The 22,916-nt window shown below is 45.4% G+C and overlaps 1 protein-coding gene across 1 annotated transcript in view; it reads left to right on the top strand.

Annotated features, from left to right (window-relative positions):
- LOC115462750 (deleted in malignant brain tumors 1 protein-like) overlaps positions 1-22,916 on the top strand; it is a 128,890-nt gene that overhangs the window by 59,941 nt on the left and 46,033 nt on the right. The window contains exons 4-5 of the mRNA XM_030192732.1: positions 905-1,225; positions 12,431-12,757. Coding sequence (XP_030048592.1) covers positions 905-1,225; positions 12,431-12,757 — 648 coding nt within the window. The remainder of the gene's footprint in view (positions 1-904; positions 1,226-12,430; positions 12,758-22,916) is intronic.

Consider the following 22,916-nt stretch of genomic DNA (forward strand, 5'->3'; position numbering starts at 1 on the left):
TTGAGGAGAGGGGTAGTATGAGTAAAGCGACCCTGGCGGAAGATGAGACGGGCAGCAGAGTTTTGAACCGACTGGAGAGGGGAGAGGTGACTAAGTGGGAGGCCAGCAAGAAGCAGATTGCAGTAGTCTAAACGAGAGGTGACAAGGGTGTGGATGAGGGTTTTGGTAGAGTGCTCGGAAAGAAAGGGGCGGATTTTACGGATGTTGTAAAGAAAGAAACGACAGGTCTTGGCGGTCTGCTGGATATGAGCAGAGAAGGAGAGAGAAGAGTCAAAGATGACCCCAAGGTTTCGAGCTGAGGAGACAGGGAGAATGAGAGAGCCATCAACAGAAATAGAAAACGGGGGGAGCGGGGAGGTGGGTTTGGGGGGCAAAATGAGAAGCTCGGTTTTGGTCATATTTAATTTCAGGTGGCGTTGAGACATCCAGGCAGCAATGTCAGACAAGCACGCTGAAACTTCTACAGTCTACGCCCTGATCATGACTGAGTAGATAAGGATGGGCTGGAGTGTAAATTTTAAGGGGCATCAACGTTAGCTTCAGAACTTAGTACAAGAACAGTGCTGGTCAGACTTCTACGGTTTATGCAAGGACAAATCAAACTCGGGTATAAAGTATCACATACCATGTAAATGAGTTTCTCTTGTTGGGCAGACTGGATGGACCGCACAGGTCTTTATCTGCCGTCATTTACTATGTTATGTTACTATGTAATTGCATGCATGGGGTTATAGTTCCTAGTCTTGCATTGATTTCCCTAAGATAATGAGAACTGCAACTCGCTTCATGTAATGGAGCAAAACCAGAACTGGCTGAGCCTGTTCGGTCAGCCTGGGATGACATGAAAAACCCTTGGTTCACAGGACAGATTACAAAAGTTGGCTGCTGTTTTTGTGTCTTTCAGATCTCGCTTTTAATACCAGACTTGTGGGCAGTGAGAGTCCGTGTGTTGGACAGGTGGAAGTTTTTATAAAAGATTCCTGGATAGCAATTTGTTTTGAAGGTCGGGACATCCAACCTGCTGTGGTACTGTGTAGAGAGCTGGGATGTGGATCTGCTGTTGATGTTCTAAGAAGATCCCATCTCGGGAACACCTCAACACCATTGTGGCGCGAGACTGTCACCTGCAGAGGTTACGAGCATCGGCTTTCCCAGTGCGCACAAATACGGAAGCTGAACAATCATTGTGAAGGTCCAGAGCACTTCCTTGGAGTCACGTGTTCAGGTGGGTTTTTAAATTTTTATCTAGTCCAACGAGAAGCAGATCTTGTGCTATTTCTGTCTCTTTACCCAGCTTCATTGCTAGTCTTGTTGTTAAACCTTTTTGTTTTAGAGACGTAGTTAGGGAAAGGTTAATTATTCAACCTATTAGTTCAGACTTGTTTTGCAGTGCACCAGGGGCGTAGCCAGACAATAGATTTTGGGTGGGCCTAGGCAACAAGTGGGTGGGCACCAACTGCTCCCCCCCCCCCCCCACACACACACATACATCAAAAATATATTTCAGCTGGCAGGAAAGTGGTTCTGTCCACCTTGGCAGTCTGCAGCAGGCATGCGTTGAAACTGAGCATGCGCAGTTGCCAGTATCGTGGAGAGCAGAGTTTTTGTTACCATCAGGGGGAAGTCTTCAGCTGGTGGAGCTTGGGATCCCCAACAGTTACAGCTAATCATGTGCTACTGTTGGGTGGGCCTGAGCCCTAACTGGGTGGGCCTCGGCCCATCCAGGCCCACCTGTGGCTACGCCACTGCAGTGCACTTTTCAAATTTGGACACAGACTGGGTTGGAAAATTCACAGCAAGACTAAAGGCAGATAGCAAGCTGAGTGCATTTCTTGCTTTGCTAATTGCTTAATAGTCTGTTAAGCATTTTGGATATATTGTCAGACAATTTCTTGCTGATTTAATCTGCTTTGCTCTTTTTAACTCTGTGCTGCTTGTTATACTCCCACCCACCCTTAATTCTTAGGAGAGCAGGCTTTCCATTCATGTAAGAGGGTCTGTTTTACCTAATGGTTAGTGCAATGGCCTGAGATCCAGGGGGTCCGGGTTCAATTCCCACTGCAGCTCCTTGTGAATCTGGGCAAGTCACTTAACCCTCCATTGCCCCTGGTACAAAATAAGTTCCTATTTATAATATGTAAACTGCTTTAATTGCAATCACAGAAAGGCAGTATATCAGATCCCATCCCCTTTCCATTTCCCATCCCTTAACTATATCACGGTAGAATCTTTAGGGGCCTGTTTACTAAAGCATCCTTTGCAGTCACAGTACATTAGTTCCCAAAATTAATGTATAATAACTGCAAAACCTGTGTGGTAACTGCTAGGGCTGTCGCCAGCATCTACCCTTCAGCTTCCATATGATAACTGCATTGTCTACAATAAGGATGTATTCAAGCTATAGGCGATGCAATTACCATGGCCTGTACAGATTTTTTAAAAATCCCCAGCCCTCAATCCCACCGATATAAGCATCATAAGTATTGCCACACTGGGACAGACCAAAGGTCCATCAAGTCCAGCATCCTGTTTCCAACAGTGGCCAATCCAGGTCACAAATACCTGGCAAGATCCCAAAAAACGTACAAAACATTTTATACTGCTTATCCCAAAAATAAGCAGTGGATTTTCCCCAAGTCAAATTAATAATGGTCTATGGACTTTTCCTTTAGGAAGCCGTCAAAACCTTTTTTAAACCCTGCTAAGCTAACCACCTTTCCCACATTCTCTGGCAATGAATTCCAGAGTTTAATTATATATTGAGTGAAGAAAACTTTTCTCTGATTCGTTTTAAATGTACTACTTTGTAGCTTTATTGCATGCCCCCTACTCCTAGTATTTTTAGAAAGACTAAACAAACGATTCACTTCTACCTGTTCCACTTCACTCATTATATATCTCCCCTCAGCCATCTTTTCTCCAAGCTGAAGAGCCCTAGCCACTTTAGCCTTTCCTCATAGAGAAATCATCCCATCCCCTGTATCATTTTCGTCGCCCTTCTCTGTGTGTTTTCTAATTCCATCTTTTTTGAGATGCAGCAACCAGAATTGAACACAATATTCGAGGTGCGGTCGCACCATGGAGCGATACAAAGGAATTGTAACGTCTTCATTTTTGTTTTCCATTCCTTTCCTAAAAATATCTAACATTCTATTTGCTTTCTTAGCCGCCGCATCACAGTGAGCAGAGGGTTTCAACGTATCAACAACGATGCCTAGATCCCATTCTTGGTCAGTGACTCCTAATGTGGAACCTTGCATTACGTAGCTATAGTTTGGGTTCCTCTTTCCAACATGCATCACTTTTCACTTGCTCACATTAAACGTCATCTGCCATTTAGACGCCCAGTCTCGTAAGGTCCTCTTGTAATTTTTCACAATCCTCCCGCAATTTAACAACTTTGAGTAACTTTGTGTCATCAGCAAATTTAATTACCTCACTAGTTACTCCCATCTCTAGGTCACTTCAGGGACTTAGCTACGGGTGGGCCTGGGTGGGCCCAGGCCCAACCAATCTCGGCTCAGGCCCACCCAGACAGCCAGCGGCTCTCCAGTCCTCCTCCTCCCGATACGGAAGTTGTAGGCAGGTCATTGTAGCGGTTGCGCTGCAGCTGCACGTCATAGTTCAGTGCCCTCCTTGCTCCCCGTCCAGTTCTGTGCTGCTTTGCCTTGCTCTTTGTTCCCCACCCCCCAGTGCGTGCACATCACAGCGCCGCAGTTGAGCTGAATGGGAGATGTTCTGTGCTGGCTGCTGTCAGTGTCGCTGTTGCCTCCCCCCCACCCCAGGCCTATTCAGCACTCCCCTGTGGCCCCACACCATGGAGCGGAGCACACAGCACAGCGAGTGCTGAGCTCTCTGCACCACCTGCCCAGCACTGAAGCCCAGCTGCACAGGAAAAAAAAAAAAGAGTTAAAAAAAAAACCGTTTAATGTGTAGTGAAGTCAGTGTAATGCTGGCTGGTGGTGCCGGTGAGCTTCTGGGTGGGGATAGAATCTAGGAAAATAATGTGGAAGGGCAGGAAGAAAAAAATGGAGAATAGAGAAGGAATATGGAAAGGCAGGCCGAAAGAAGAGACAAGTAGAAAAAGGAAAGAAGCAAGAGAAGTGAGCAGAGATAAGGAAAAAAGAAGAGAAAGTATTAAAGTAGTCACTCTCAAGGAAAGAGAGAGAGAGAGAGAGAGAGAGAGAGAGAGAGAGAGAGAACTAAAATAGAAAAGAAGACACTAGAAAGATAAAAGCATACTAGAGAATGAGGAACAAAGGACCCAGAGCCAGAAACCAAGCCAGGGACAACAAAACTATTTTATATCTGATAGCTATGAAGCCCAATTTTACACAGGGCAGTAAGCTGGAAAAGAATAGTCACTGTGATCAGCATTTCTTTATAAACTGGTCATGATGGGTAAACAAAACTGCACGCCCAAGAAGAGCCAAGCAAGAAACCAAGCTCCAAAATGTTTTGGGGGCTTTTTAGGTAGTTTTTAACACGGAATAATTCCTCCCTCAATCACACCTTCATACCCCATGTCCAAGCAAGAAATTACCCAAGGGTGACTCGGAGGAGGTGTAAATGCAGACAGGGAAATATTTTGAACTATATGGTTAGTTCCATTGCAAAATAGGAAACACATGTGTAGTTTTAACTTTTGCCCAAACCATGCCTAGAGCATGCTTCTTCAAATCTGTTCAGTACAAGCAACATATCTTCTGAAATCAGTACTTTTACACAGGGCCGTGCCTAGGGTCTCTGGTGCCCCCCTGCAGACTATCAGTTGGCGCCCCCCTCCCTCAGTCTAGCAGAGCAGGAACAGAAGGGAGCAGGCAAGTAAGCCAGACCTCAGGAAAAAATAGCACTGTATGTATCCCTCATTGATAAGTCTCTGACTCTAAAGTTTAGCAATTTCATTAAAGCAAAATGTATTTTCATAACACTTCACAGATTTCCAACTCAAAATAGGAATGCTAATTCAAAATGTGAGCAAAGTCCTCTTAGTTTCCAAAGATTCTTTTTCTAATCTCCTTTGCACCAAAGGATATAATTCAGATCAAACATTTGTCTCTGATCAACTATCTCAGATCAAATATTTATTTCAGATCAAATATTAAGGTTTCCTTGCTTACAGTCACTTAAATCTACCTAGCTTTTATATAGCTTATAGGATTTAAACACTCTTAAACTGAAATTCACCCTTTTCTATTCTTCATAAACTTCAAGTAATCCTGAAATATTCAGATCCCTTTTCACTAGAGAAACCTCAAACTTCAATCTCCACCAACCTCTTTTCATTCATATTTTCTCATTTACCACATAATCAGGCACTCTTTTATAATTTCAGTCAACACACACAGGAACTCACAGCTGCATGTCTCTCTTGGCCAAACCCACAGTCAGTTGCTGTCTCACTCTGTTCCCTTCCTGGCAGATTTCTAACAGAAGCTGATCATCCAATCAGAGAGCTCTTTTTGAATGCAGATTAACATACAGACACTGTAATGGGAATTTTTTAGTCAAAAACACTAGATAAACCCTTCGTTTTTGGATCAAACTTCACACTTTTGATCAGAGCCATGCCCTAACATTAAGGCTGTAAACACTTCCATCATTTTTTATTCATAAATATGCAAATGAGAACCTCCCAAAAACGGACTAATTTGCATATGATTTAAACAAATCTGAGCATATGACAACCAAGTACAGACTCCCAGCACCTGAATTTTGCAATTAGATTTAATACAAATACTTTTAAAACTTATTTTTAGCACTTTTAAAATTTCAGGTTCTCTTTAATTTGAATGCTGTTCAAGCTCTGAAGCTCACCCTGAGTGAGGAGTTAGCCCCAAACCACAGCATATATAGCAATTTGGTTGCATTTTTTCAAATAACTTGAAGAGCCTGCCTGCCTGTGAATACTGCTGCCTTGCTATCACTTCCGGTTTGCCATGAAAAGGAGGGCAGAGGTGATCTCAACTTCAGGTAAAAGATTTTGCAAGTGAGTGGAAGGCAGGGACCGCAGGGCAGCAGCGCCCCTCGAAGGCAGGTGCCCCCCTGCCTTGCTTACCCGCGCCCCACTGCCTTGCTTACCCCGCTTACTGCATTGGCACGGCCCTGCTTTTACATGACAATTTATACATGTAAATGGCATTTTTTTTTACACATGTAGGGTAGGGATGATCTCTGCAGTACAAAGGTTAAATTTTTTTTTTTAATGTTTAATTTAATGTAGGTGGGTTTCTGGGTGGAGGTGGGTCTGCAGTGCCCAGAACATTAAAAAAAAACCCAATCAAAAAAGGTCTTATATTTAATGCTGGTGTCCTTAAGGGTGGGGGGACAGGGAGAGGAGATGCCAGGCCATGGGGGGATGGGTGGGGGTAGGACAGGGCTGACGCTATGCTAGAAGGAAGGGTGGGGTTGGGCTGATGCCTAGCTATGGGATGGATTGTGGAGAAGGGAAGGGCTGATACTGGGCGATGAGGATGGATGAAGGTGTTGGGAAGGAAAGGAAGGGCTGATGGCAGTCTACGGGGATGGATGGGGGGGGTAGGGAAGGGAAAAGCTGATGCTGGGCTACGGTTGGGGGGGTAGGGAAGGGAAAAGCTGATGACGGGCTATAGGGATGGATGGGAGGGGGGTTAGGGAAGGGAAGGGCTGATGTCAGGTTACAAGACACTTTCTAAATTTTGGTCCTTTATTCTGTAATTGATGAGGGTTGGTCTGTGTTCTTCATTTGACTGAGTATGCTGGTATGTGGTTTGTGTGGGGATCTATGAGTGACTTGTCTGACTTTTCCAATGGGATGCGTAGTGCTGTTGTGTATATTCACTGCTGCCTTTGTAAAGGTATTGTTATTGGAATTGGTGTTAAAGTTTGCAAAGTTTGAAGTATATATTGCTGTAATTATATTGCAGAATCCTGTCATGTGCATTGAGATGTTTGCCATTATAGTAGACTTAATGTAGCTATATTTAACTATATTTATTTTTCCATTAAGTATGTATATGGTTTATATTGATGCAGGGCAGCTGTTGGGCAGACTACTTAGAAATCCATCATCAAGTGCATTCTAAGGCATTATTTTATAGTATCCCAAGAAACACTACTCATACCAATATACACAGTGCCCACCCATATTAGCCCTGGGCCCACTCAAAATGTCAGGTCTGGCTATGCCACTGGGTCACTTATAAATATGTTAAAAAGCAGCGGTCCCAGCACAGACCCCTGGGGAACCCCACTAACTACTCTTCTCCGTTGAGAATACTGACCATTTAACCCTACTCTATTTTCTATCTTTTAACTAGTTTTTAACCCACAATAGGACACTACTTCCTATCCCACGACTCTCCAATTTCTTCTGGAGTCTTTCATGAGGTACTTTGTCAAACACCTTTTGAAAATCCAGATACACAATATCGACCGGCTCACCTTTATCCACATGTTTGTTCACCCCTTCAAAGAAATGTTATAGATCAGTGAGGCAAGATTTCCCTTCACTAAATCCATGTAGGCTTTGTCTCATTAATCCATTCTTTTGAATATGCTCTGTAATTTTGTTCTTTATAATAGTCTCTACCATTTTGCCCAGCACCGACATCAGGCTCACCGGTCTATAATTTACAGGATCTCCTCTGGAACCTTTTTTAAAAATCAGTGTTACATTGGTCAACTTCCAATCTTCCGGTACCACGCTTGATTTTAAAGATAAATTACATATGACTAACAATAGTTCCGCAAGTTCATTTTTCAATTCTATCAGTACTCTGAGATGAATACCATCCGGTCCAGGAGATTTGCTACTCTTCAATTTGTCAAATTGCCCCATTACATCATGATTCCCCCATTCTCCTTCGATTCCCCAATCTCCTACTATGGGTCTCTCTGAGGGGCATGAGCGACCCTGGATAATCCTACACCATTGGCGCTTGAGTTCAAATTGGCAACCTATGGTAATGGGTCAGATTTTCTCAGTGGGAGGCCAAAGCTCCACTAAGTGTTCAAAGAGTTTCAAAATTTGGAAGTCAAGTGAATATTTTTGTTTTTTTGAAGTGGATGGTTGCTAAACATTGGGGCAATTTAAGTTGCAAAGTATTACCAGACAAATTTGAAATTTCTTTAGTTGACTAGAAAGCTGGCTCAGAGAAGAGTGTGAGATCATTTTCATGCACCCTTTTCTGACTTCATGACTAATTTTTCCTTAAATTAGTTACCCTTATTTTCTGTCTAACTCCCGGTGAGGTAGTGGATAATATATGCCCGAGTTTTCTCAGTGTACTATCTCACTAGGCCACATTAATGAAGCACAGCTAGTTGGCTTAGCCAGGAAAGTGGGGCCCAGTCAGAGACAGTGAAAGCCTCCATTCATTGGGTAAATCTCTCTTATCTGTACCCTTCTCCTCCACTGCTAACTCTAGACTCTGTTCCTTTTATCTTGCTGCACTATACTTCCTGAAACAGTACTTCATGTTCCAGCTCTGGCTGTCTTCAAATATAGGCTAAAACCCCACCTTTTACTAGAGGACATGAATTGAGGTTGCAGGGGGGCAGACTCAGGAATAGTGTCAGGAAGTATTTTTTCATGGAGAGGGAGTAATGTCAGGAAGTATTTTTTCACGGAGAGGGTGGTGGATACGTGGAATGCCCTCCCGCGGGAGATGGTGGAGATGAAAACGGTAATGGAATTCAAACATGCGTAGGATAAACACAAAGGAATCCTGTTTAGAAGGAATGGATCTATGGAATCTTAGCGGACATTGTGTGGCGACACCGGTATTTGGAGAATAAAACCGGTGCAGGGCGGACTTCTATGGTCTGTGCCCTTAGAAAGTTAGGGACAAATCAAACTTGGATATACATATAAAGTATTACATACCATGTAAAATGAGTTTATCTTGTTGAGCAGACTGGATGGACTGTTCAGGTCTTTATCTGCCGTCATTTACTATGTTACTATGAAACCTCTCTATTTGGATTCCCTAAAGATCCTGTTTCAGTGGTACCCTTTGAGGATACGCCACACCGAATCATGCACTCTTGGGCAACTGTCGGCTTTCCCCTAATTTTATTTTAAAAGCTGCTTTATCTCCTTTTTAAAATTTAGAGCGAGCAGCCTGGTTCCATCCTGATTAAGGTGGAGTCCATTCTTTCGGAATAGGCTCCCTCTTCCCCAGAATGTTGCCCAGTTCCTAACAAATCTAAATCCCTCATCCCTGCACCATCATCTCAAACTGCCTTCCTCTTGGGTCCTGCGAATGGAACGGGGAGCATCTCTGAAAATACTACCCTGGAGGATCTGGATTTCAGTTTTCTACCTAAGAACCTAAATTTGGCTTCCAGAACCTTCCTCCCACATGTACCAAAACAGCCGGCTCCTGTATATAGTGATTTAGACATTATGAGAAGAACGATGTCGAAAAGCTGGTTTATAACACTTTTTAAACATTTCTGTATTTCAAAATGAGCCTCTTACATATTTGTCAAAAGGCTGCATTTTCAGCAAGGCTTTTGCAAAATACCTTGTACATTTTGAACATTTCAAGTTGGCTGCCCCCCCCCCCTTTTTTTTTTACAAAGACACCCTACAAAATTGTGCTTTTTATGTACAAAGTACCATGTGCCAAAAATTGAATGTAAACAAAAAATAATAAATACATATTTTAAAAATAAAGAGTATGCAAACCCTAATGTACTGTCATGCAAAGGACCTTGGTTTGATTACTGGATCTGGTTTTCCTCTGCCTGGCAAGCTAGAGTTTGAGATGCAACAGTAGCAATGTTCCGAAGTCTTAGCCATTGTACAATGGCAATCCTTACTGGCCAGATTTAGGAGTCATGATTGCAGGTTCCACTGCATGAAGCCCACACAGGGAAGTGACTGCAATGACTTTGATAGGTGAGTTGGGAGAGAATATACCAGGGCAGTGGCGTTCCTAGGTGGGGCTGACACCCGGGGCGGATCGCCGATGCACCCCGCCCCCTGGGTGCAGCGCCCCCTGGATGCAGCAAGACCCCCCCCCGGCAAAAGGACACCCCCCCGCAAAAGAACCCGACCCAAGGGTGCATGCCGCTGGGGGGGTGCCGCGCACGCCTGTCCTCCGTTCGTTCCATGCTTCTTCTCTGCCCCGGAGCAGGAAGTAACCTGTTCCGGGACAGAGAAGAAGCATGGAACGAACGGAGGACAGGTGCGCGCGGCACTCCCCCAGCGGCGTGCACCCGGGGCGGACCGCACCCACCGCCCCCCCCCCCCCCCTAGGAACGCCACTGTACCAGGGTAGTTGTGAATGATTCCAACTGAATCAGAACCAGAAAGCTGCACAGGAATGGGGTTAGCAGGAATCTCAAAGGGATCCCTTCCAGGTCCATGGAACTCCCGCAGGGATTCTCTCCAGGTCTGCGGGGATCTCCTCCAGGTCCATGGCACTCCCATGGGGATCCTCTCCAGGTCTGTGGGGATCCCGTGGGATGGATGCAGGTCCTGCAGGGTTCCACAGAACTGTAGTGCCAGGCAAGCCTACCTACCCTTTTCCTTGTGTTTCTAAGCTAGCTTAGCAATTATAATAGCACTAAAGAAATTAATGGATATGGTTGATAACATTGAAATTCCCATAAGCACTGAGAGGGGAAGTTATCAACATGAGCTACTGTTAAGTCGGGTTATTTTAGTACAGAGGATGGGCGGAGAGCACATTCCAGTGGGGATGGGCAGGAATAGAGGAGATTCCAATGGGGATGGGCGGGAATGAGTAAAATTTCCTATGAAAATGGAAATAAAGATCAAAATAGAATAAATATATAAGGTGATAACTTTTGTAGGGAAAAAGGTTTGGATTTGATATGCCATCTTTCTGTGGTTACAATCAAATGGTTTACATATTATATGCAGGCACTTATTTTGTACCAGGGGCAGTGGAGGGTTAAGTGACTTGCCCAGAGTCACAAGGAGTTGCAGTGGGAATTGAACCTGGTTCCCCTGTGTCTCCGGTCACTGCATTAACCATTAGGCCACTTGGAGGGGCATAATTGAAAGGGACGCCCAGGTTTTGCTGAGGACGTCCTCGCAAAACGTCCCGGCGAAGGGGCAAGGAAACCCGTATTACCGAAACAAGATGGCCACCCATCTTTCGTTTCGATAATACAGTTGGGGACGCCCAAATCTTGAAATTTAGGTCGTCCTTAGAGATGGTCGTCCCTAGACTTGGTCATTTCTGATTTTCGGCGATAATGGAAACTAAGGACGCCAATCTCAGAAACGACCAAATGCAAGCCCTTTGGTCATGGGTGGAGCCAGCATTCGTAGTGCACTGGTCCCCCTGACATGCCAGGACACCAACCAGGCACCCTAGGGGGCACTGCAGTGGACTTCATAAATTGCTCCCAGCAACATAGCTCCCTTACCTTGTGTGCTGAGCCCCCCCAAAACCCACTACCATAGCCCTTACAGGTGAAGGGGGGCACCTAGATGTGGGTACAGTGGGTTTGTGGTGGGTTTTGAAGGGCTCGCATTTACCAGCGCAAGTGTAACAGGTAGGGGGGGGCGGGCCTAGGTCCTCTTGCATGAAGTGCACTGCAACCACTGAAACTGCTCCAGGGACCTGCATACTGCTGTGATGGACCTGACTATGACATTTGAGGCTGGCATAGAGGCTGGCATAAAAGATTTTTAAAAATGTTTTTTGAGGGTGGAGGCGGGTTAGTGACCACTGGGAGAGTAAGGGGAGGTGATCCCTGATTCTCTCCGGTGGTCATCTGGTCAGTTTGGGCACATTTTTGTGCGTTGGTCGTAAGAAAAACAAGACTAGGCAAAAACGTCCAAGTGCTCGTCAGGGACGCCCTTTTTTTCCCATTATGGGTGGAGGATGCCCATGTGTTAGGCATGCCCAAGTCCCGTCTTCGCTACGCTGCCAACACGCCCCCGTGAACTTTGGTCATCCCCGCGATGGAAAGCAGTTGAAGATGCCCAAAATCGGCTTTCGATTATGCCGATTTGGGCGACCCTGGGAGAAGGACGCCCATCTTCCGATTTGTGTCGAGAGATGGGCGTCCTTCTCTTTCAAAAATAATCCTGTTAGCCTCCCCCTACTGGTCTACTTTAACACATTTCTTGAGACCTTGTAACCTTCTCCTTGGCTTCTTGTCATTTTCTTGTGTTAGTTTTTCATCATAAAAACTGAAGTCTCTGCACTTATCCTATCAACAACTCTTTTATTCTTCTGGATACTCTTCATCCTGGCCACCTCCTTTACCTGCTTCCTGGGGATCTCCAGCAATATCTCTCACAGTGGATGGATGCTACGCACTGGCTGACCATCTTTGGCTAGAATGCACTAGCAGTAGCAAGATCTCAGAGGGCAGAAAAGTATACATAGAAGTCTTGGTGATGTTTAGAGAACTGATGCCAGATATTGGTGGTATGAGAAGATAATCATTTCTATTTCAGGCTCCTCTGTTTCTCAGGTGAGGCTGGTGAGTGGAAACCATTCCTGTGAAGGAACAGTGGAGGTTTATTACAATAACACCTGGGGAACAGTCTGTGATCATGACTGGGACATTCGTGATGCTGCCGTGGTCTGCAGGCAGGCTGGGTGTGGACCTGCCATGGAAGCCACATCCAAAGATGGTGTCAGTTTCAGTTGGGGAGCAGTTTGGCTGGATCATGTCTTCTGTTCTGGCATGGAGGTAGATCTCTCTCAATGTGGGTCCCAGATGGTGCTGCAGAATCGATGCAACTCAAGTGGAACGGCTGGAGTCCGGTGTTCATCCTCAGGTTAATCACAACACAATATAATTTACAACTACTAGGACTAGTTCTGAGAGCATAATTTCTAAAGGCTCATGGATACCCACGTTGCCTTTATTAAAGAACTGTCCTTGTCTGATAAAATTAACCATATTTGTTTTTTATTATTGTTGGAAAAGTAGACCTCAAAGCACAAAGGTTCACAATGTAAATCCGTATCATGTTTCATCATCTATCTAACCATTCATATAATCATAGTATTACAACTTAAACTTACAATGACCTTTCTACATCAGTGAATAATATAAAGCTCAATGTGCAACTCTTAAATCATTTCAAAGAAAAAAATTAAATTATTCATTCACTTATTTCAATAATCAATATCCAAATTCTTTGTTGACTTATTCCAATAGTCAAAATCCAAGTCCCAGCATATCAGTTCTAGATTTGGTTTTTTATGAGTGATCTCAGACTTATAACTTGTTATGAGGATCGTGAGCACTTGGACCTAGGCCAAGTCCTAGGGCAGGCTGAGTCCTAGGGCAGACCAAGCTCACGCTATACAGAGACAAAGGGCTACGAAGGCCGGCACACTCAGGGAGACCAGTGAGTACTACCAGAAAGGGAAATAGATCATTCGTACAGGCCGCAAGGCCAAACTGGAACCCAAACACAGGGAAGGGAAAAAGATCAGAGAGAAGTCCCGTAAGGGACTGGCACTCAGGCTGTGCACGCAGCACCACACACAGTCACCAACGAAGGTCACAAGACCAAACACACAGATACTAACAACAACCAGAATAAGGGAACCCACCCAGAGAGGCAGCCCAAACTGTACCACACAACCCAAACAAAGGAGCGGCCTCCATAGGGTCCAAACAAGAGCTATAGCAAGGAAAGGAAAAAAGGGGAACCCACACAGAGAGACTGCTCTAGCCACACAGCTAGGCAAGGGGGATGGGGGTCCAAAGAGGAACCAACAACAGATACAGCAGGTAAAAGGTTAAAGGCATTGTGAATCAATTTGTATGCACAGGTAGCTGGATCAGTGCTTCTGGAGCTGTGAAGTCTCCTTTTTTCAGGGGAGCCCCCCCCCCTCCATCCTGCTGTGATTTGATAGATGGTTTTGCCATCTAATGAGGAGGGCTTAATGGACTCTTGTGAGGTTGGAGCTTCTGAGAGCACTTCTTCTGTTTCTTACAACTCAGTACTGTTCCCTGTCCCAGTTAATTTTGTTTCAGACTGTTTATTTTCCACATCTTCTTTCTCTGTAACAGCTGTTCTCCGAGGACAAGCAGGCTGCTTGTTCTCACTGATGTGTGACGTCCCACAGCAGCCCCAGGTCTGGAAAATCTTCCTAGCAACATAGTTTGCTAGAGCCTTCCAGTGCGCGGGTGCAGGCACCGCGCATGCGCGGCCATCTTCCCACCCGTCGCGCGAGAGTGCCGCCTTAGTCTGTTTGGAGCTTTGCCCGGTACTTTAGCGTCAACATTGACAGCGGTACTGAGGTCGGTGGTGTCGATATCGGCACCGGAGATGGCATCAACGTCAGGAGCACAGGTAATGTTTGTCCAGGGACCATCACATGCTGGCAGCAGTGAGCCATTGAGTGGGTCTCCACCTGCCTCTAGGGCTCCTGCGGTGCAGGCCCACCGGGACCGACCTCTTTCGGACCCGACCCCGAGGAGGCGTGTGGATTCCACGTCCTCGTCGGTACCGAGGAGTACTGGTGACATGCATCGAGCAAAGGCGATGAAGCACCGTCATCGGTCTCCTTCTCGTCACGGTACCGAGAGCTCCGGGGAGTCGAAGGATTCGGCACCCATGAAGCGTCGACGCCGGGAGGACCACTCACCTTCCATTCAAGTGGTGTCACTGCGCCGGTCTCCGGAGAGCCCGGTACTGCCTCCTCACCCTGTGCAGACTATGGCTCCGACTTCTGCACCGATCCCACAGCCTTTCTCGACAGACACTCTTGACGAGCGTCTCCGAGCCATTCTTCCAGAGATTCTGGAAGGGCTGCTGCAACCGTCTGTTCTGGTACCGGGGGTGCTTGCATCCTCGGTACCGTTGATAGATGTGGCGGCTGGCTCCCCACCTGTGGTGAGGTCTTCGATGCCGGTGCTGCTTGCGGTGTCGGCCTTGGCTGCCACCCAAGTTGACTCCCTGTCAACATCAATGGAGGCAGCTTCATCGCCGCTGGCACAGGAGTCGACTTCTCGACATCGAGGACATGGTTTCTCGGTGTTGAGACGGGCCCGGCTTCGGACTGCAGTCAGAGAACTCGTGTCCGACACCGAGGAGGAGGTCTCGTGGGAGGTGTAAATAATTTGCGTGTTCCCACTAATTACTCTGACCTCGTATCATCCCAGACTGCTCTTACAGAGTCCAGGAACTAACAAGCCCCATAATCAGAAGGACACCCAATATCCAGTGAATATAAAGAAATAGTTTATTCAGAATCTTACCAAAAGCAGTACAGGTAATTTAGGCATTCATATCTGGAACATGGTGGAGCAGCAGGTGTAGTCAGCCATCCCTCTCCAGCCTTCTAGCTTCCCGCCTTCTACCTTCAGCCTTCTGCCTTCTCCCTTCAGCCCCCACACTAGTTGACACCCTTCTTATATATATTTTTGGTACCATTCATTCCTATGGACACTAACTTTCTCACTGGTCATCTTTGCATGTTATCAGCTATTATCAACATTTGATGTCAATGTCAGCCAAGATTCTATGTGTTCCCAAACTTCCCCAGCCCCCCCCCCCCCTGGATGATCTCATCCGGTGTGCAGCTGACCCAGTACTATCTGCTTGTAACCCAAAACATCTTTGCTCATGACTCTCTTGCCAGTGCCAGTCTTGCTTATTTGTTTATAGAGCAGATCCCCCACTCTTGTCAGCTTGCTTCAGCATTTGCTGCAGTGAAATGTATCTGTGTCAAAGGTGATCTCTGATTCCTAAAGGCCTAGCTCTTAGCTCTGAGCCTGAGCCATTGACCTGTATTTCAAGCAAGTGACAGTATTTTTCTACAGAGGCGGAGGAGGACCCAAGATATTTCTCTTCTGAGGAGTCTTGTGGTCTTCCCTCTGATCCTACTCCTTCGCCAGAGAGAAAGCTTTCTCCCCCGGAGAGTCTGTCTTTCTCTTCCTTTGTGCAGGAAATGTCTACGGCCATTCCCTTCCCTGTGGTATCTAAGGAAGAGCCAAGGACTGAGATGCTCGAAGTCCTTGACTATCCTTCGCCACCTAAGGAGTCCTCCACTGTTCCTCTGCATAATGTCCTAAAACAGACATTGCTCAGGAACTGGATGAAACCATTATCTAATCCCACCATCCCTAAGAAGGTTGAGTCCCAATATCAGATTCACGGGGACCTGGAGTTGATGAAGTCCCAGTTACCTCACGACTCTGCGGTTGTGGATTCCGCTCTCAAGAGAGCCAAGAGTTCTAGAGACTATGCCTCGGCGCCCCAAGGCAGGAATCTAGAACTCTGGACTCTTTTGGGAGGAAGGCCTATCAGTCCTCTATGCTCGTGTCCAAGATTCAGTCGTACCAGCTCTACACGAGCATCCACTTGCGGAATAATGTGAAGCAACTGGCGGACTTGGTGGATCAGCTCCCTTTGGAGCAGGCCAAGCCTTTTCAGGAGGTGGTCAGGCAGCTGAAGGCGTGTCGTAAATTCCTGTCCAGGGGTGCTTACGACTCTTTTGATGTTGCATCCAGGGCCGCTGCTCAGGATATAGTGCTGCACAGACTCTCATGGCTAAGTGCATCTAACCTGGACAATCGAGTCCAGCAGCGCATTGCGGATGTTCCTTGCCGGGGGGATAATATTTTCGGTGAGAAGGTCGAGCAGGTGGTAGAGCAGCACCACCAGCGGGAAACCGCCCTCGACAAACTCTCCCACTGGGCACCTTCAGCATCTACCTCATCAGGTAGACGTTTTTTTTCGGGGGAAGAAAGAATACTCCCTATACTTATATCCACCTTTCCGACAGCCTGCTCAGGCTCAGCCCCAGCATGCTTGTTGATGTCAACAGCGTGCGCCTCGACAGGCCCCTGCAGCTCCCCAGCAAAAGCAAGGGACTGTAGGGTGAGATAAATAATACCTAGGGCAACAGGTACCCACAGATTACTTGTACCAAGATTCCCTGATACATAAGTCTGCCTAACAGACTCACTAGCTCTGTCTAGGGTGAGATACAGGAATCTTGCTTCTGGCACCTCTCCAGGTGTGTTGGTGTGTAGAGTGAAAAAGAAAGACACAGCTGATATATATATATATATTAGCTTTATTATGGATAAGAAAATAGAAATACTCTGCGCTAGCTTATGCAATAAAAATATCCCTTACTGATATGAGCACTACCAAAAATATATTGTCCAAACTACACTCTGATTATCCTGAGACTAAGTACGGTAATGATTAGAACAGTACAAATGATAACCTAATAATCCTTATGAAACTTATCACATCTTATGCAATATACATATTAGCAGCTGTCCCTGACCAAGAGCTGACATAAACCAGTCGTACTTAGATAAAACCACTGCCTAACCCCAGACCAGGAAATATATCACTGTGATCTTACCACGCTGTCCTGATGACGGCTTCAGATAAGACCGGAGCAGAATCTCCCCAGACTCTATCTCAGCTGTCTGTGTCTTATGTAGTGCAGGTCTTTATCAGCAAACAAGTAGGTTCCCATCTCTCCTTTGGTTTTCAGAGCCAATATCTCTGCCACAGGTATTTGCACCAGGATGCAGGTCACAAGGTTGGTATCATACAAAGTCTCTGGCTCCCCCCCGAGCCTTGCTGGATTTCTCAGGTCCTCTTACCAGTTGCCCCTCTTCCAAGGGTCTCCGACTCACTAACTTACTTCTGTTCCCGCTTTCCCCGTACCTCTCGGTCAGGTGACGGTAGGAACCAATCACGATCTTGTCCAGTTCAGTACATGGCAAGAAGAGTTCTTTGTTTTGTGACCTTGGAGAATGGTAACTTCTGGAGCCATGTCTGCCTCCCTACTCCGTTCTCAGGGTGATAGAAGGGGGTGTTTAGAACACAGACTGTCCTTGGCTTTAGCAAGCCTGTCAGTGATTTTCCACAAGCTGAAGCTGGATCTTGCTGACACAGAGATGTTGCAGCAGCCATCTTATTATACCAAGATGTCATAGGCTTGTATAGGCCAAGACCAGCTTAGGCTAGATCACAGGGAAATACCCCTACAGGACCATAGCCTCAATAAAGGTTTCCGTGCTGGACGACCTACCAGTTGGGGGGAGGTTAAAAATTTTTTCACCAAAGGTGGCCTCTCATAACCTCCGATCGGTGGGTTCTTCAAGTAGTCCGGTTAGGATACTCCCTCAATTTGATCACCACACCTCCAAATTGCCCACCAGGAGCTCAGTCCTTCAGCTTCCAACACAGGCAGGTACTTGTAGAGGAACTCTCCGCCCTTCTCAGCGCCAATGCGGTCGAGCCCGTTCCACCAGGGCAAGAAGGGCTGGGATTCTATTCCAGGTACTTCCTTTTGCAAAAGAAAACAGGGGGGATGTGTCCCATCCTAGACCTAAGGACCCTGAACAAATATCTGGTCCGAGAAAAGTTCAGGATGCTTTCCCTGGGCACCCTTCTTCCCATGATTCAAAAAAACGATTGGCTATGCTTACTTAAAGGATGCTTACACACACGTCCCGATACTTCCAGCTAACATGAAGTATCTTCAATTCTGTCTGGGAGCGCAGCACTTCCAGTATTGTGTGCTGCCCTTTGGGCTCGCTGCTGCACCCAAGGTATTTACAAAATGCCTGGCAGTTGTTGCAGCATCGCTACTGTTATGACCCGGTAGTAGTGAGCCCCTGTGCCCCGACTGAGCACGGCTGAGATGGAGTGATGCCGCACTCGGTCAGGCAGCCAGACAACCCCTAGCTTCACCTGGAAAGCGACCACCGTTCACCGAGAGTTGAGCTCCCAGCTGCAGGTGGCCACCAGGACTTCTGGAACCGGCGGGGTTGCACAGCCGCTGACCAGGATGGCAGAAAACAGACACAGTCCAGAACCAGTACTCTGATAGGCAAGAATAGTAAAAAAACAGTCCAGGGTCAAGGCAGGCAGCAAACAAGCGAAATCCAAGAAAACTAGTCAAGGTCCGGTACACAGGAAAACAGGAACAGAAGATATTCGGCGAACAGCACTCGACAGCAACTCCTCAGAACAATTGAGGCCGAAGCAATTGTATAATTATACTACAGCAAGAGGCCCTTACTGGATGCCCACCGGAAGGGTGGAAGGCCAGATTTTAGGACTAAGGCTGTAAAAATACCAGCTAGGTTTAAAGATCTATGACTGGCTGAGCAAGGACTTGCTTTTCCTGCAAGTTAATATGTGTTCTACCCTAAGATCTATCCACTGGAATAGTGGTAGGCCAAGCTACATAGCTTTGAAACTTGGTGCTACTTCCAAATTGAGTGTAACACACATGATGCAGAAATTAAAGACAGAAATGATAAGAAGTTTGATTCATAACACGGAGTCTGTCTTTATAAGATGGCGCTCAGATTACAAGATGATATGAAACTAATATATCCAAATTTAGATATCTTCATAAAGAAGTTGTTTTGTTCATGTTTTGATGTTTAGATGTCCGTATCTAGGGAGATGTTCATGTTTTGATGTTTGGATGTCCGTATCTAAGGAAGTGTTTACAAAAAGGGAAGTTGCACAACAAGTTGCAATACTAAAACGGAAGAGCACCTGGCCGGAGGGCATGACTCATAGATTAAGCAATATTAGAGAAAAAAAATCTCCCTCCATAGACTTGTATGGTGACCAAATTGTATAAAAGCAGGGTGCATGCAAGCCCTCGAGAGAACTTTTTTCCAACGCCTCGGAAGCAGCAGAGCTCCGGTCAGCTGAATCCAGAATTTGTCTGATGAATGTACCTGATTAAAATCTGATATGCAAATAAACTCTTCATTCTAAATGATGGTTTGTGAGCTTCACTCAATGATGAAAGGCTGTAAGTACAAATGCTTTTGCTGCATCCAGCAGCTATCTTTCACTGCATTGTATAACTTGTAATCTGATTCCAGTTTGTCATAAGGCTGGTACTTTTTCCTTAGACCTAGCGTCTCTCTCAGTGGCAATTTCTCTTAGAACTTCACAACCCCCTGATTACCCCAGTACTAGTGCTATTTAGAGATGGAGTCAGATTAAGGTCACTCTAGCCTTCTTGGGGGGGCTTGGGACCCCTTAATTCACAACATTGGTGACCCCGGATCGCTGATCTGACACAATAGCCCCCCAATACTGTCCTTCTTTCCCTAATTTTTGAACGCAGTGGGGATAAATATTTGCGTTCAATATTCTGTTCTGTTCTTTCTCACCCTCTTTTCTTTCTTCTATCCTGTCCATCTTTTTGATTTGCGAGATGCGTTTACGTGTATGATTGTTGCGTGATTGGTGCATTACTACGAGACGAGGAGACTCCGATCTCGTGTTTGCTGCCTGTCTATTTCCCGTTCAATTCTTTGGATTGGTCTTGATGCGAGCATTCTGGCTCAACGATCCTTAGAGGTTGCGCGTTCTCTTTTTCTTTTTTCTGTTCTCTTCTCTCCTCTTTTATACCCCTACGTTCTCTGTATGCTTTCTGGCTCACTACAGATGTTCTGCCTACTTCAGACGCGTTTCTGTTCCCTTCCCATTCTATTCTCGGTTTTCCTTTATTCTCACATCTATTGTCTCTACCTATGAACTCCCCTACTTGTCCTTCTGACTTCCTCTGTTCTTTTCCCTTGTGCGGTTCCTTCGCCGCCTCCTTTCTGTTCTTAACTTTTTTGTCTTTCCCTCAATACACCTGTATTCGTGGGATGCAGTGCTTTCTCTCTGTTATGTCTTCTCTGTACTTATATGTCTGAAGATCTTGGGTTGAGTCTGATCCAGACACAGTTCTGTTCCGTCTTACCCAAAATCTACTTTCTGTTCCTTCATGTCCCTTATTTAAGTTTTTTTCTCCTACTCTCTATGATTTCACTTTTTCCTGTGGTTATCTCCTCGCCACTTGCTCTTCCGTTATACTTTTCTATTACTGTCAGTGACAACTCAAAACTGACAGCCCCCACCTTTTCACTTCTGCTTTCACTTGCCTATTTTGGGTAGTTACCATTATGTATCTTATGAATGTCTACTAACCCTATTCTTCTGCTTTAATTTCACTGGACTGGCATATACCCTGGTGAAAAGTGCCCATTTGAGGGGTACTGGGAACTGGTATTCAGTCCGCTCCTTTTCTAACCCCTTCCTCTGGTACTCTTCTGTTTTTCTGCCTTCTTCCTCTGTTCTCTTATCGCTTTCTCCTTCTGCCCTGAGCTGGCACATTTGTTTTTCTGTTCTTGTCCTTTTGTGAGTCTGTCTAACGATTGTTAATTCTGACCCAATCGGGTGTTAGATTGAGTTACCTCTTACTGTCACTATGTTATCTGCAAGCTTCGGTTAACGGCGCTCAGCATCCTAGCTACTTATTGGCCTAATACTTTTGACTATGAAGGGGATGCCGGTTTCCTATACGGCTGTGGTTTCTCTTCGCACTTTATTTCTTTTTTTTTTTATATTTACACACATTTGCGGTCCCATTTCTTCCGATTTTTTTTAAGTCTCTCACTGACTCTCTCAATTTAGCTGCTTATCTTCCTCTTTTCTTCTGTAAGCGCCTGGCTTCTTGGCCGGTGCCCACTTCCTTCCTCTTCTCTGCATTTTCTCCCTCTCGTATCTGCTAATTTCTAGCTTTGGAATCTATCATGAAAACCTTTTTAACGTCTTGATGTTCCCTGCTCTTATATACATAGGCTATCTGTCAGTAAGGTAACGTTTCCTTCTCTGTCAGTTAAATATTGTCAGCCTGTGTCTCTATTTTGCAAGTGCGTCTCATGCCTTGAGAGCTTGCTGTCCGTTCGTGTGCTGTAAATGTTTTGTGCCATTACTTTTGACAGATTGTCACCATCTTCCGCTCTGATAACTCTTTCTTTCCCCCCCCTTCTTTCCTCTCATACAGCTTTAAACCACACTTCTTTCTATGCCTGCCTGCTTTGGAAACCCCCCCCCCGTCTGAAACTTTCATGATATTATAACTTTCCACTTGAGAAGTCCCGGTCTGTATTCTGTCTCTGTTCCCCGCAGCCACTTTAGATGCTTCCGGGTTTAATTTTCGCTGCATAGACCCCGTCTCTGCCACTTTCGACACCTTTCTGTCATACTCACTATATATGCAACTATTACTACGCTCTAAGTCTTCTACCTTTGTATTTTGTCTTTGCTAAAAGTCCCAAAAGTCCTGCACCGATCCTGACGATCCTGACAGTAAGCTGCCGTTGTTACTGCTTCTCTGAGTGAATTTGCCACTTTTTTCTGCACCCCCTCCCTCCTGTCACAGCCTCGGCTGTAAGACTGTTATATTCTGTTGCAATTTATCTCACTTCCACCTATACTTTCTCCTTGCAAAAGGTCTCTTGGCCATTATACAGCATTCTCCTGTCCCCTGGCTCTGTGACTTGTTTTTCTAAGCTATCTGGACTTCAGAAGCATGCTCTTCTCCTTCATGTATTGTCACAGTGCTTTATACTATAACTTATGGCTGGCTATCATAGTATACGGCCATCTTCCGGTCTGCATAACTCACTTTTTTATTGCTTTTGCGTGTTTAATCCACTGGGTGTCAAATAAAATATAACTAATGATATTTCATAGTCGCTATTCTATTGGCTTGTCCTTGTTAATTGCTCCTGTATAGTTGCTACTGTGAAATGTATTCCTTTTTAATTTTCAGTTGTAATTTTAAAATTGTACTTGTCCTAGTAGCTGTTATCACACCCTTTTAATTTACAATTTGTTTTGGGACAATGTTATATTTTTAATTAATAATGTTTAAGGTTTGTCATTTATTTTCCTATTTGACATTTGCTTTTGGTCATTTCTAACTTGTGTAATCGGTTCTGGATTCACTTTTATATTAAGATTTCCTGTTGTTGACAATGCCAGCCGATGTTTCTTTCTCCCAAGCGGTGTATAATTTCATATATAATTGCTGAGGTTTTCCTGAATTTGTAGTTTGATATAGGGCTTTATTGTGACATAATTAGGAAACATACCTTTACAGTTTGCTGTTTAGACGCTATATAGATTATATCCTGCT

The sequence above is a fragment of the Microcaecilia unicolor genome, chromosome 2 (genome assembly GCF_901765095.1).
Source record: "Microcaecilia unicolor chromosome 2, aMicUni1.1, whole genome shotgun sequence".
Lineage (NCBI taxonomy): Eukaryota > Metazoa > Chordata > Amphibia > Gymnophiona > Siphonopidae > Microcaecilia > Microcaecilia unicolor.